Raw genomic sequence first — 15,269 nt, forward strand, 5'->3', positions numbered from 1 at the left:
ATGACTATAGAGGCAAAGACGCTAAAAAAATACTAGTAAATCATATCCAGCAATATATAAAAAATATATATCACAACTGAGTGAAATCTATTCCAAGAATGCAAGGGTGGCTTTACATTCAAAAACCAATGTAACTGACCACATTAGCAGGATAAAGGGAAAAATCTAATTTTTACTATTATCTGCTTACAGGCAGAAACTTCATTGATAAAATTTAACACTCATTCATGAAAACAACTGTAAGCAAAATAGGAAGAGAACTTCCTTTCTATGATAAAGAGTATCTACAGAAACGAATCTACAGTAAACATCATACTTAGTGGTGAATTTTAGATTGCTTTCTACCAGAGATCATCCATACTTTAAGGATGCTCATTATGATTGTTTCTATTCAACACTGTACTTCTACTCAACACTGTCATAGTCAATGCAATAAGAAAAAAGTCAAAAACCATCATTATTCACAAAAGATATGATTGTGTATATAAAAATCTTCAGAAAAACTATTAGGATTAATAAGTGAATTTAGCAAAATCATTAGACACAAACACAAAATCATTAGGTCAAAACACAAAAACAGGGGCTAGCTCCATGGCGTAGAGGTTAAGCGCGTGCGCTCCGCTGCTGGTGGCCCGGGGTTCGGATCCCTGGCGCGCACTGAAGCACCGCTTGTCAGGCCATGCTGTGGCGGCGTTCCACATAAAGTGGAGGAAGATCGGCACGGATGTTAGCTCAGGGCCAGTCTTCCTCAGGAAAAAGAGGAGGATTGGCATGGATGTTAGCTCAAAGCTGATCTTCCTCACAAGGAAAAAAAAAAACACAAAAACAAATTGCTGTTTTATGTGCCAGCCACAAAAAAACCAGAAAAGTAAACCTTTAACTAAATTATTTACAATAGCATCAAAACCCATCAAATACCTAGGAATAAATCTAGTGAAAAATCTCTGCATTGAGAAATACAAAATATTATTCAGACAAATTTTTAAAGGCTACACAGAAGGAGGATATACCAAAAAGATTAGAAGACTCAGTATCGTAAAGATTGTCAGTTCTCCCCCAATTAATCTATAGTCAATGCAATCACAATCAAAATTCCCAGCAAGTTATTCTGTGAATATCGAAGAGTTGACTATAAAATGTATATGGATAAACAAAAGACCTAGAATAGCCGAGGCAATCTTGGGGAAGAAGAACCAAACAACAAATGTTATACAAGATATCAAGATATTGCTATAGAGATCAACACAGCATGGTATTGACACATATATATAAAAAGAATACAAAACCTAGTAACAAATCCATATGTATATGGTTGCCCGATTTATCACAAAGTTGACACATACAGTGGGAAAAGGAAGATTTTTTTCAACAAATGATGCTGGTTCAACTATACATCCATCTGGAACCAAAATGAATCTTGACCCCTACAAAACACAATGATTTTTTCTAGATGGATGGTAGATCTATGTGTGAAAAATAAACCAATAAAGCTTTGGGGAGGAAGAAAGTTTCTTAAGATTTTTAAAAAGCACTAACTATAAGGAAAAAATTAATAAATTGAACTACATAAAAATGATGAACTTCTGTTAATCAAAAGACACTATTAAGAGAGTGAAAAGGCAATCCAAGGAGGGCGGAAAAGATATTAGCAGTAAATACGTATGTTTTTACACACACACACGTACATACATGCAAAAAAAAGAACTTGTGTCCAGAACATATAAAGAACTCCTACAAATAAGAAGGACAACCCAATTACTTAAAATAGATGAAATGCTTGAACTGACATGTCACGAAGATATTCACATGACCAATAAATATACATAAAGGGAGGTAACTTCATGGATCATTAGGAAGATGCAAATTAAGACCCCTGTACCCAACAGAATGGCTAAAATGAAATACCAATTGTTGGCGAGGATGTGGAGCCTGGCTGGCTGGAGGGTAAATTGGTTCCACCACTGAAAAACTTTTGGCAGTATATACTGAAGTTGAACAAAACCCTGCAATTTTACTCCTAGGTATATATTACAAGAAACATGTATACACATTCACCGAAAGACATATACAAGAAATATCACAACAGCAATATTTGTAATAGGTAAAAAGTGGAAACCCAAATGTCCATCAACAATAGAATGAATTTCAGTGATTTGCTAGAAGGATTGACAGAACTCAGAAAGTGTTACACTCAACGGTTACAATTTATTATAGCAAAAGGACACAGCTCAGAACCGCACACTCACTGTTCTTGCCTAAATGTCAGTAGCTTAATGCCTTTGGTTGAATTCCAGAGCACTGAAATGGTTGCTTTTGACTGTTTTGTTCAGCTCCGTTAGGAGAGAATTTGTTGACCTCCTTATATTGTCATGTTAAAAGTCAGAAGTTTGACAATAATTTTTGGAAAAAATATTAACTTTGCCTCAGAGACCTGAGAAACATTATCAAGTGTAAAAAGATGTGTAATGACAGTCCAAAAAGAGAGGAGAGCAAGGGCAGCAAAAATATTTGATGAAATAATGGCCTAAAACTTCCCAAATTAGATAAAAAATATTAATCTACATATCCCAGAAGCTAAACAAACCCCAAGTAAAAGTAATAGAAAGAGATTCATTCCTAGACACATTATAGCACAGTCAAATTGTTGAAAGACAAAGAGAAAATCTCTAAAGCAGCAAGAAAAACAAAGTGAATCACCACATACAGCAGATACTGACAAACTTATTCTGTAAAGGGATATATAGTACATAGTAAATATTTCAGAGTACATGGTCTATGCTGTAACTACTCAACTCTGCCACTGTAGCACAAAAGCAGCCACATTCAATGGGCATCATTGTAGCCCAACAAAATTCTATTTATGGATACTTATATCTGAATTTCATATAATTTTCATGTGTCACCAAATACCTTTTGATTTTTTCCAACCATTTAAAAATGTAAAAATCATTCTTAGTGCACAGACCACATAAAAGTAGGCAGTAGGCCAGAATAGGCCTGTGGGCAACAGTTTTCAGACCCCTGACATAAGAGGAACAATACTTATTAATAGCTGACTTCCAATCAAATACAATGGATGCCAAAGGCAATATAATGATATTAAAAGTGCTGAAAAAAATCTATTAAAAAATCAGAAAGCACATCAAATGTTTTATATATCATATTTTAAGATAAGGAGATCCACCAATGGTTACTTTATATTTTCATGTCAACTCTTCTTATAATTGTATTGATCAGGAAAGCTGGAAACCAGCATTGTCTTTTTTTAAGCATTCACAAGTTTATTAACATAAAAGTATGCTACAGACTACAACATACAACAGACAATAATAGGAAAGAAATAAATCCCAAGCAAAAGTCACTGCATCTATGTAGTTAATGCTCATTATATCATAACAGTCAGTTGTGCAAAAGAAAGCAAAGATTTAACACATTGTGATCATATATTATAGATAGTTTTAGTGAGTGCTACTTACCTCATTTTAATCATTATGATGTACATAAGAGGACAAATTCTGGGTACTTTGGTTAAAATGTCATTAGAAATCTATCGAAACCGTAAGACGAGCCTGGAACATCTTGTGATTCCAGAAAGGAAGAGTCTCCATGTGACTATAGTTAGAACTTTATTTCCTTTTCACATGAGAGCAAGTCACACAACAAAGAGCCTGCATATTATGCCAAAAATGCCTGCCAAATAGTCCTGTCCCCTCCCATCCACCCCAACTCCCAAGAGGAAACAGTGATTAAGTGAAAGAGGCAGAAGAGCTGGACTGCAGAGCAAATAGGGGCTGATAAGATAGAATATATGCTTGTTGAATGAATGGGCACATATTCTGAGAGTGAGGAAGAAGGGATAGGAAAACTGAATGTGGCAGGAAAGTGTTTAAAGAGTGTTCTTTGGCTTATTAGATCACCATATAGAGAAGATGGCATAGTGGAGAACACTGAGTCCTTGAGTCTCTAGCAGGGTTTCATGAATGCCAGCTTGCAAAAGAAAATCTGCAAATTACAAGAATAAAATTCTTCACTTACAGGAACTAATATTAAGTACATCTTTATTGAAATAAGTGTTCTATTTAAATATATCTGAAGACATTTAAATTAGTTTAATCAGATTACTCTATTTACATTAAAATGAGATCAGGCCCTCTAAGGGGAGGCACGTTTTGACTAGAGGGTAGAATGTCAGGCAGGGATGTAAGACGAGAGCGGTCATTTTTATGTACAAACTACTACTACTAGAAGGTAAGGCCACTGTGTGAGGCCAACTTTACAAATTTGCTTCAGTGTATTGGGGTGAAGACCTTTCTGATGGTGCTTAATTAACAAATTAAAGTTGTAATCTAGGACATGGCTACATGAGATAGGCAATAAATGTTACAAAGAAAATGGCTAAGAAGTAAATTGTTTGATATTACTTTAAAGAGAGTGTCCTAATGAGTGCTAGGATGCAGAGACAGATTAGACAAAATATTAATATGTATGTACTGTTCTGTATCTTCAAATCCTGACCTCAAGTTTTTCTCACCTGATGGAAACAGGACAGAGTGCTGTCCGCTAGCGACAGCAAGGAAAAAATAAGAAAACACACGAACCATCACCCTAATAGTTACACCATAGTGGGTGAAAGATTCAAGATGCTAAGAACTAGAAATCGGACAATAGTAAACCCTAACATAAAGAAGAGGATAAATGAACTCCAGTTGTAATGAAACAAACCCTAACTTCGTCCCTTCCTTATCAAACCACCTAACATTATCACTTTTCTGTCCAACCAGAAAAGGCAGAAAGTGGAGGGGATGTGCTAGAGAAAACCTTTCTCTTCAAAAGGAGGAGTGAACCAGTCCCTCCACATCAAAAAAGAAACAACAAACTGTGGTGTAAAGGCTGGGGGAAATAGGAAAGTAAAGGATATTTAGCTTAATTTAGCGACACCAAGAGCTCAGAAAAAGAGAATGAGCACATTGGGCCGGCCCCGTGGCTTGGCAGTTGGGTGTGTGCGCTCTGCTGCTGGCGGCCCGGGTTCGGATTCCGGGCGCGCACCGATGCACCGCTTCTCTGGCCATGCTGGGGCCACGTCCCACATACAGCAACTGGAGGGATGTGCAGCTATGACATACAACTATCTACTGGGGCTTTGGGGGAAAAAAATAAATAACTAAAATTATTAAAAAAAAAAAAAAAGGACAATTTAAGACAACTGAAATTTAAGGCCAATTAAAAGATATCTTTATAAAAATTAAGTGTTAAATATTTACTAGGCACCTAAAATCTGCACCCTCATCTTTTCTTTTCTTTCTTTTTTTTTTTTTGGTGAGGAAGATCAGCTCTGAGCTAACATCTGATGCCAACCCTCCTCTTTTTTCTGAGGAAGACTGGCCCAGAGCTAACATCCGTGCCCATTTTTCTCTACTTTATATGGGACGCTGCCACAGCATGGCTCGACAAGCATTGCGTTGGTACATGCCCGGGATCCGAACCGGCGAACCCCAGGCCCCAGCAGCAAAGCGCACACACTTAACTGCTTGCAACACCAGGCCAGCGCCCCCTCATCTTTTCTTTAGCACCTCTCTTCCCTCTAACCACACCATGCACCAAACATCCAAGTTCTTGCTAAGAAATTTAGTACAGCCTCTGCAAAGAAATGGCTGTAGCTAAGCTACCCAAAAAGAAAATTTGGACATTCTTACAATTATCACATTCAGCGTTACAAGGTACTTACTACATTCTTAAGTCAAAGGCCATTACATCTATACAAAGTAAGTTACAAACTTCAACAAAGCTTTGCAATAATTTCCCCTAGGGCATCTTAACCATCTTCTTAAATATCTATAGTTCATTCACAGCACTCCTAAGATTCTGGTTCACTGGGAGCACCTTGCTACGCAGGAATATTTAACAAGCATCCCAGGTGTTTTGTTGCAGTGGTTCACAGCCTATACAGTGGAAATAACCCAATGGAATAAGCTGTCTTAAATCACTGTCAAGAGCTACTCTCAGACATACCTAGACATATAGCCCTGGGGACATATGCTGAAGAACTTCTCTTTTGCTCTCATAAACAAGGACCCAGTTTAGCAATACTTACGGTTAACATTGGAGTTGTCAATAGGCCCCACGCAAAGAATTCAAGGAAGATGACAATAGCAGCATGGTATACACTTGGTCGGCCAAAGCCTTGTAGCTAAAAAAGGAAGAAAGTTATTATGAAACACAGTAAACAGATATAAGAAATCCATTATCCTAAAATGGTATCTAACACCAAAAAAAAAAAAAAAAAAAAAAACCCTGTATAAAATAAACTTCAGACCTAACTATACAATTTAAGATAAAACTTCATTCTGTGGTATCCCTAAATCCCTTCATCTTCCCTAATCATAGAAGGTGCCAAGATTATAGACTTTCCATTTGTCCCATCAATGCAAGTCACTGGAGCTTTGGTGGAAGATCTACCAGGTCTTTAAGAGACTGAGGTTTTAGGACCTGACTATTTTATCTCTCACTAACTATGTGTTCCTCAGCAACTTGGCCTCTAAGCCTGAAGTTTCCCTAGCTACATAATGAGAGAGGTGTGCATCAGGGTCATATGCTCAAAAGCTTCAGGGGCAGCCTAGACGATTTAAATAATAGGCATGGGGGAAGAACAATAAGGACTAGGTCCAATCTGAAAACTCACTCCATACCTAAAGGTGTCAAAATCCAGCTTTCTGTTTCTGTTTTAAGACTGTGCCTCTTCTGCTAGTTTTCTGTAGTTTGTGACTCCTGGAGATGAAATCTAAAATTCCGCTCAATTTAATGTTCTTTCACTCTGTGACAATGCTTATTACAGGATCAGGTGCTTTGCTAAGTAGCACTTGGCAGTAACTGGAAGTGATACTTATAAAAGACTTTGTAAAACCCACACTATTCCTATGCTTATATTTTGAAGTCTTCAAAAGGTAAAAGTACATCTGCATGGTTTAACTAGAACCTAATCAAAAGGAAATGATCAGACAAATCCAGATTGCAGGACACTCTACATGACAAGTGGCCTGGTCTCCTTAAAAATGTCAATGTCATAGAAGACAAAAGTAAAGGTAGGGAGACTTGTACAGATTATGTTACCACCCAAGGCAGGTCGTCTGCACGCTGCAAGACATGCCAAAAGTCAAGAGGCAAGGTGGTAGGAGAGAAAGGATTTTATTACAGCTTGCTAGCAAGGGGGAAGATGGCCGACTAATGTCTGAAAGAACTATCTTATAGAACAAAGACTACAGGCCAGTTATATAGGGAGCTGGTCTCCGGGTGGAGGCATCCATCTGATCTCCAGGTAGGGACAGACATCTGGTCTTAAGTGCCTGATAATCTTTTATTTTACTAGATATGCATCAGAGACCAGACCAAAGCCCTACACCCAGATCTTTCAGTTGTCACTGATGATGGCTATCAGCATAGACTCTCTGCCTGGGGATCATCATAGTCCTAAGGAACTCAAAAGAACAAAGTTATCAACTTATTGGAGTGCGGAGGGGTCACAAAACCTACAGAGCATGTATATCTCCTGGAGGGTGCATAGCCAGCTGGGTTAGCTGGTCAGAGGTCATTCAAAGTTACAATATGGTTTTTTTTCCTACAATATAGCTTCCCTTATGTCAACCTTGTGTTGAGCCAGTATCAATTAAAGGAGATGAGAGTCCTGACAGCCAAATGGAGGATCCTAGACGAAAAGGGGACAGTAGGAAAAAATCTGAATATGGACTATATATTAGATAATCATATAGCATTAATGTTAAATTTCATGGGTGTCCCTGATGTCTGCAACTCACTGTCAAATGGTTTGGCCAAAAAAAAAATTGGTACATATTTACTTTCTAAAGCAAATGTCACAAAATGTTAATTGCTGAATTTAGATGAAGGGAACAGTTTACTATTCTTTCAATTTTCTGTAGTTTTAAAATTTTTCAAAAAGAACCAAGAACAACTGTTATTAAAAATCCAACTTACAAACTTCTAAATTTTTGCAATGTCTAATAATAAGCAGTTAAAATGCCACTAAATAAAACATTGGCAAAACAGAAAGCATTTTACAAGTTTAAAAGAAAAAAAAAGAACCATTTAATCATCTAACAACAACAACAACAAAATCAAAAGGCCTTTAACATAACCCTCAAAAAGCACCAGTTTTCACAAGTCCTTTACCAAAAGAATGGTGAATGGAAAAGGTAGCAATTACTCAGCCTCTGCCTGTGACTAAGCCTTCTGAGGCCCTCTGCGTCAGTCTTTCCAGCTGCTGGAGCCAGAAACCTTGCCACTGTCCTTCACTCCTCTCTCCCTCGTTGGCTCTCCTCGGTCTGATCCTCTACCATCTCTTGCTCAGATTACAGAGTAGCTTTCCACCCTTGCTCCTTCACGCACTGCACAGCAGCCAGATTGAATGGAAATCTGATTTCAATGTATTTTAAATGATTTAAATGTAAATCGGATCATGTTACTCCTCTGCTGCAGCCTCCACAGCTTCTACCACATTCTGACACAACTTATACTCAGCCACACATCTTACACATCCAACAAGGTCCTACACCTCCCTATTTCCTTGTTATGCTCTATTGTTTTCTAGAGAATTTCTAACTAACTTTACGATTCACTTTGTTTACATTTTTGTTTTTGTTTTGTTACGATTCATTTTGTTCCCTGGAATGCGAATGTAACTGCCATGTTTAAGGAAAGGATTTTTGGTCAATGATGTATCCCAAATAGCCCTTCTCCAGCCCACTCTAGTAACAGGCACTCAACAGAGTACAGGTGAGATGGAAGAAGGATCTCTTCTGAGACTAACATCTTTTCTCCGTTCTTTTAAACAGGAAAACCCAGAATGTAGAAAAAAATTATAAACAAATGATGCAGTTTCTTCAACACAGAAATGGTATGGGCAGGGGCTGGCCCCGTGGCATAGCAGTTAACTGCACATGCTCTGCTGCTGGCAGCCTAGGTTCGGATCCCGGGCGCGCACTGATGGACCGCTTGTCAGGCCATGCTGTGGCGGCATCCCATATAAAGTAGAGGAAGATGGGTACAGATGTTAGCCCACGGCCAGTCTTCCTCAGCCAAAAGAGGAGGCTTGGCATGGATGTTAGCTCAGGGCTGATCTTCCTCACACAAAAAAAAAAAAAAAAAAGAAAGAAAGAAAAGAAATGGTATGGGCAAAGAAAAAAAAAATGGAGGGAGAACTATGTTAGTATATAGACTGTAAGAATTTAAGAAATATTAACCAAAAGCAATATGTGGACTTTGGGTTTTGACTCAAACAAAATGGAAAAAAAGACAATTTTGAATCAATCACGAAAATTTGAAAATGGACTGGGTATTAGATGATACTAAAGAATTATACTCGTTGTAATAATGGCACTGAAGTAAGAATTTTTTAAAAAGTCATTATCTCTCAGAGATACATAGTAATGTATTTGTGAAATGAGAAGATGTCTGGAGTCTATTTTAAAATCTACAGCAAAAACAAACAAAAGTAGGAGAAATGGTGGCAAAAATAAATGTAAAAAGGTAAACAGCCTATATGCATTTACTAATAATTTCCTAATTATTTGGGCGAAAATTCTGATAGTGACCCATCCCACACTGCAAAGCAACTACTTCCAAACAGTGGGTGAATATGTCAACAAATACTCTAACTAGTCCTCTGGAATCTTTCATTTTATCATGCATGATGCATATAAGAATCTGCAAAAACTCTAAAAACAGCTCACAGTAGGAAGCATAGGAAGTCTACCCTACTTATTTGCAGTTTCTGTGGTTTGGTGCTCTTTCCCAAGCAATGAAGCTCTATTTATGGAGACCACTGGGATAGACATCCATGTGGCTGCAATGCTGATTAATATAAAAACAGATACACACACTTTAGCCTGTGTGCATATGTGCATATACAAGCATGTGCTGCATAACGATGTTTCGGTCAACAGACTGCATATACGACAGTGGTCCCATAAGATTAGTACCATATAGCCTAGATGTATAGGAGCCTATACTATCTAGGTTTGTGTAAGTACACTCTATGATGTTTCCACAATGACGAAATCACCTGACGATGCATTTCTCAGAACATATCCTTGTCATTAAGCGACACATAACCATATCTTTATACTATTATGCTATTTTTAACACCTTGCAAAAAAAGACAACCCACCTTTTTGTTCACATATAACATGTTTAGATATATCAATTAGAAATTGTTTAAACTAACAAATATCTCTTCTGAAATGCACTTCTTACTCTCACATCTACATAAATTACTTTAATTGAACTATCATTCATCCCTTGCCAACACCAATGATACATGAGAGAAATTTAGCACGACAGGTGGGCCTTGGTATGGCAGGAACTTTGTGTGGGCAACTGGATATAAGAAGGTGACAAAAATAAATCTGCCTGCCTTCCAATTCTTCCTAAGATCTTGGTGGTCAGTACACTGATGAAAAAAAAGAAGTGTCACAGGTTTCTCCTTTAAATTATCTGAGCTAATTAGAGAGGCTTTATCAAAACTTAACTGATTATCTCTAGTTGAGCCTGATCTAGGACAGTCTCTCTGGATCAGCTCAATGTCTCCCCGCTCCATTTTGCCCCTTTATAAATGAGTACGGAATATCTTGAGATGCTTAGAAGCAGAGGATAAAAAGTGTGTGGTGATGTGTTTACAAACTTATATCACCATCTCTCCCATGCATGGGAGAGATGCAATGGCCTCTTAATCCTGCCTTGACTCCTCTTCCCTGCCTCCTCCAAATCTTCCTTGACCATACACTCAGAGTAATCATTCTAAAATACAAATCTCATCCTATCACTCCTGTGGAAGACTGCAAAAAATAAGCTACAAATGCCTCCACTCCGATACACACAACCTTTTCACAATCTGACTGTGCTGCCAGTTCCATCAAAAGGTAGAGTCTATTTCTCTACTTTACTGGATCTAGGCTGCTTTAACAATTTGCTCTAACCAACAGATGTTTGGTGAAGTGACAACATGGACTTCTTCTAGGCACAGGAGGATGAGCATCCGTCCCTACTGAGGCCCCCTAGACCAACCAGTGAACAGCCATCACCAACCGCCTGACACAGGAGCAAGGCCATCTTAGATCACCCAACTCCAATCAAGCCTGCAGATGACTGCAGAAGCATGAGTAACTCAAAGCAAATCCGGTGAAGAGCCCCCAGCTGAGCCTAGCCCAAACTACTAACCCAAAGAATTGTCATAAATGGTTGTTGTTTTAAACCACTAAATTTTGGGGTAGTTTCTTATATAGTAATTATTAATTGATACAACCCCTCTTTGCCTTCATGATTAAGTTTAAACTCTTAAGACTTTTTTGAGGTCTCTTTTTTAGCTCTCCAATCTCATTCCTTGGTCCACACATGACTCAATAAAATATTTGTGAGATTAAAAAATAATTTTCATACAAACATCATTGTTTACTGTTTTAAAGAGTAGATTGAGTAGTTATGTATTATAGATATTACAGCCAAAAAGGGAAACAAGAATTGCTGAGATCTCAATTTTTGAAAGCCAGACTAAAAAAAATATAAATAGTTCACAGTGTCAGTGGCAGGGGAGCATGGGTGTCATCAGACTTAAAATATAAGCAAGTGGAAGATGCTACAACATGGACAGACCTTGAGGATATTATGCAAAGGGAAATAAGCCAATCACAAAGAGACAAATACTGTATGATTCCACTTACATGAAGTCTCTAGAGTAGTCAAATGCATAACAAAAAGTAGAATGGTGGTTGCCAGGGGCTGGGGGGAGGGGGAAAAAGGAAATTTTTGTTTAATGCATATAGAGTTTGTTTTACAAGATGAAAAAGTTCTGGAGATTGGTTTCACAGCAATACAAATATATTTAACACTACGGAAGTTGATACCAGCTCAAGACAAGGTTGACATAAGGGAAGCCATATTGTAGAAAAGAAAAACTCTATTGTAACTTTGAATGACCTCTGACAAACTAACCCAGTGGGATGCGCACTTTCCAGGAGATCTAACTGCTCTGTAGACTTTACGACCCCTGCTTGTGCATGTGCCTCTCAGCTGCGATGAGATAATTTTGTTTTTTTGAGTTCCTTAGGAATGTGATGACCCCCGAACAGAGAATCTATGCTGATAGCCATCATCAGTGGAAACTGAAAGATCTGGTGTGGCACTCCCAGTCTGTAACACCAGAAGGTCAACATTCCTAACCCCCTCCCCAATAACCCAATGGCCTACATAACTGCTGTAAGATTTCATGCCCCCTTAAGATGGTTCTTTTGGACATGAGTCGGCCATCTTCCCTCTTGCTAGCAAGCTGTAATAAAAAGGTCCTTTTTCTACCACCTTGCCTCTTGACTATTCCATGTCTTGTGGCAAGCAGAAGGCCCCACGTTGGACGGTAACAAAGAGTACAATTAAAAATGGTTAAGATGGTAAATTTTATGTTAAGTGTATCTTACCACAATTAAAGAAACATGTATATATATATACATTTCCATATATATGCAAGTGGAATATACAAAATCGTGTAAGAGATCCCAAAAGAGCATCCTCCTCCTTTATAGAAAAGATCTTCAAAAGCAACTGATACTGAAGGAAAGGAAGCCTAGGGATTAAAGCTGATGAGACATTTATATGGATTAAGACCCATTTCTTTCAAACATAAACCCCAAAAAGAAAGAGCCAAGAGCAGCTGCAGGTCTATACTTGTCTTGGAGCTGCCTCTCATATATAGGGTGCTCCAGGGTGCTAAGTGCAGGGATTTTTTAACTTAGTGATGATTTTCCTAGCATATTAGAAGTTAGCTTGTATGTCAATAAAAAGGCATGGTCCTAGTATTTTGTTCACAAGATTGTATACTATCCATCATCGGAAACAGTAAGCACTGAATAATTAATTTTATTATTTTATGGAATTAACATTGTATTGCTTGAGAAGGAAAACAACTTCTAGACTCAGCTCTGTTAACTAAGCCTGCTGTGATTTTCTCCTGAGGTGCAAAACAAGTACTCCCTGGGATTTCATTCAAAGCAGGACATAGCAACCAACCAATGAATCATTGCACAAATATTCCTAAAAGCTAGCTGATGAGCTTAAATACAAAGAACCAAAATATCAAACTTATGAAAGGCAGAACTAAGGAAACTACAGTATCTACTTGGACTTAGCATTTCTCTTCCACCTAATGTTTTATAAAATAGCAGAGTCAAACAAGTTTATTGTCTTTTTGTGTTCTCTTTTACAGATTTTTTTTTAATTACAACTGTTACACAAATATATAAAAGTTGTGAAACCTTCAAGTAAGGGAATATATACGTTCTATTCTCCATAGGTAATCACAATGTTAGAAATGTCATATTTTTATGCATGTGCATTCATAGGTAAAAACATACTTTCACATAAATGGTAACAGAATATACATAGTCATGCATCATTTCACAATGGGGATATGTTCTGAGAAGTGCGTCTTTAGGCAATTTTGTTGTGCAAACATTATAGAACACACTGAAGGGGAACAAAATTTGCCACCCCAGAATGTCTCTTTAACATGAGGATTATTTTAGGCTGATTATTTTTAAGAAACAAGACTCAAAGTTTTTCTTGTTACCTCCTCCTTAACTGCCTAAAAAAATTCAGATAAATAAACCTGTCTCAGGAAGCGAGCTATCATCAACATGAACTAGGTGGCAGTCATAGAAAAGCCTGTTTATTAGGCTCCCTTCTATGTTCTTTTGTTTCTGTGTAGCCAAACACTTGTTTTCCAAACCTTTGCTCCTTTTCATCTACCTGTGAATTGCCTTCCTTCCCTTTGACGTCCCCAACTCTGCCCACCCCCAACACCTTTTTTTGTCTTTAGCTGAGGATGGTATTTAAGGCAAGGGCTTCAGCCATTTTAGTGAGTTACTCAGTTTTCCTGGGTTTCTCCTATGTATACATGTTATTAAACTTTTGTTTGTTTTTCTCCTGTTAATCTGTCTTATGTCAATTTAATTCTTAGACTGGCCAGAAGCACCTAGAAGGGTAGAGGAAAATTTCTTCCTCCCCTACAGTACTTTCACACACCTAAATAGTATAGCCTACTATACACATAAACTATATGGTACTAATCTTATGGGACCACTATTGTATATGTGGTCCATTGCTGACTGAAATGCTGTTATGCAGTGCATGACTGCATTATCTTTTTTTACCTTAATCTCTCTCTTTCCATGTCACTGTATGCAAATCCTCATTCTGTGTAATAGCTACACGGTATTCCATAGCACGAATTTACCATAATTTTAACCATTCCACTATTGATGGATATCTATGCAGTTTCCACTTTGTTAATGCTGTTGCAGTTAACAATTTTTATTTTTAAACTTCTTATTTTGAAATAATTTAAACCTACAGAAAAACTGCAAAACCAGTACAGAGTTCCTGTATACCCTTCACCCAACTTCCCCAGATGTTAACATCCTATATAACTATGGCACAGTTAAACAAACCTGGAAATTAACATTGCTACACTACTTTAATCTATATATCTTATTTGAATTTCACCATTTTTCCCACTAACTTTTTCTCTTTCCTGGTTCAGGATCTTATCCAGGATTTCACAACACATTTAGTTCTCATGTTTCCTAGGGCCCTTTGAATCTCAGACAGTTCCTAAGACTTTTAGTTTTTACTTTCATTATCTTGACACTTTTGAAGAGTACTGGTATACTCTTTACCAACTACTTTGTAGAATGTCCTTCAATTTGAATTTGTCTAATGTTCTCTCATAATTAGACTACTGATACACATTTTTTATTTTTCTACTTTTTTTGTTGGGGGGGGGGAGATTGGTCCTGGGCTAACATCTGTTGCCAATCTTCCTCTATTTTGTATATGGGATGCCACCATAGCACGGCTTGATTAGCAGTGTGTAGGACTGCGCCCAGGATCCGAACCCGCAAACCACTGGCCGCCGAAGTAGAGTACGTGAACTTAATCACTACGCCAGTGGGCCGGACCCCTATTTTTTTAATTGACATATAATTCACATCCCATAAAACTCATCATTTTCAAGTGTACAATTCATTGGGTTTTAGTACAGTCATGCATCACTTAATGATGGGGATCTGTTCTGAGAAATGTATTGTTAGGCACTTTCATCATGGTGCAAACATCATAATATGTACTTACACAAACCTAGACAGTATGGTCCACTACACACCTAGGCTATATGGGATAGCCTATTGCTCCTAGGCTACAAACCTGTACAGCAT

The 15,269-nt window shown here is 37.7% G+C and overlaps 1 protein-coding gene across 1 annotated transcript in view; it reads right to left on the minus strand.

The window, feature by feature from the left end:
• MFSD14B (major facilitator superfamily domain containing 14B) overlaps positions 1-15,269 on the minus strand; it is a 76,753-nt gene that overhangs the window by 40,159 nt on the left and 21,325 nt on the right. The window contains exon 2 of the mRNA XM_058566124.1: positions 6,092-6,187. Coding sequence (XP_058422107.1) covers positions 6,092-6,187 — 96 coding nt within the window. The remainder of the gene's footprint in view (positions 1-6,091; positions 6,188-15,269) is intronic.

This window comes from Diceros bicornis, chromosome 22, assembly GCF_020826845.1.
Source record: "Diceros bicornis minor isolate mBicDic1 chromosome 22, mDicBic1.mat.cur, whole genome shotgun sequence".
Lineage (NCBI taxonomy): Eukaryota > Metazoa > Chordata > Mammalia > Perissodactyla > Rhinocerotidae > Diceros > Diceros bicornis.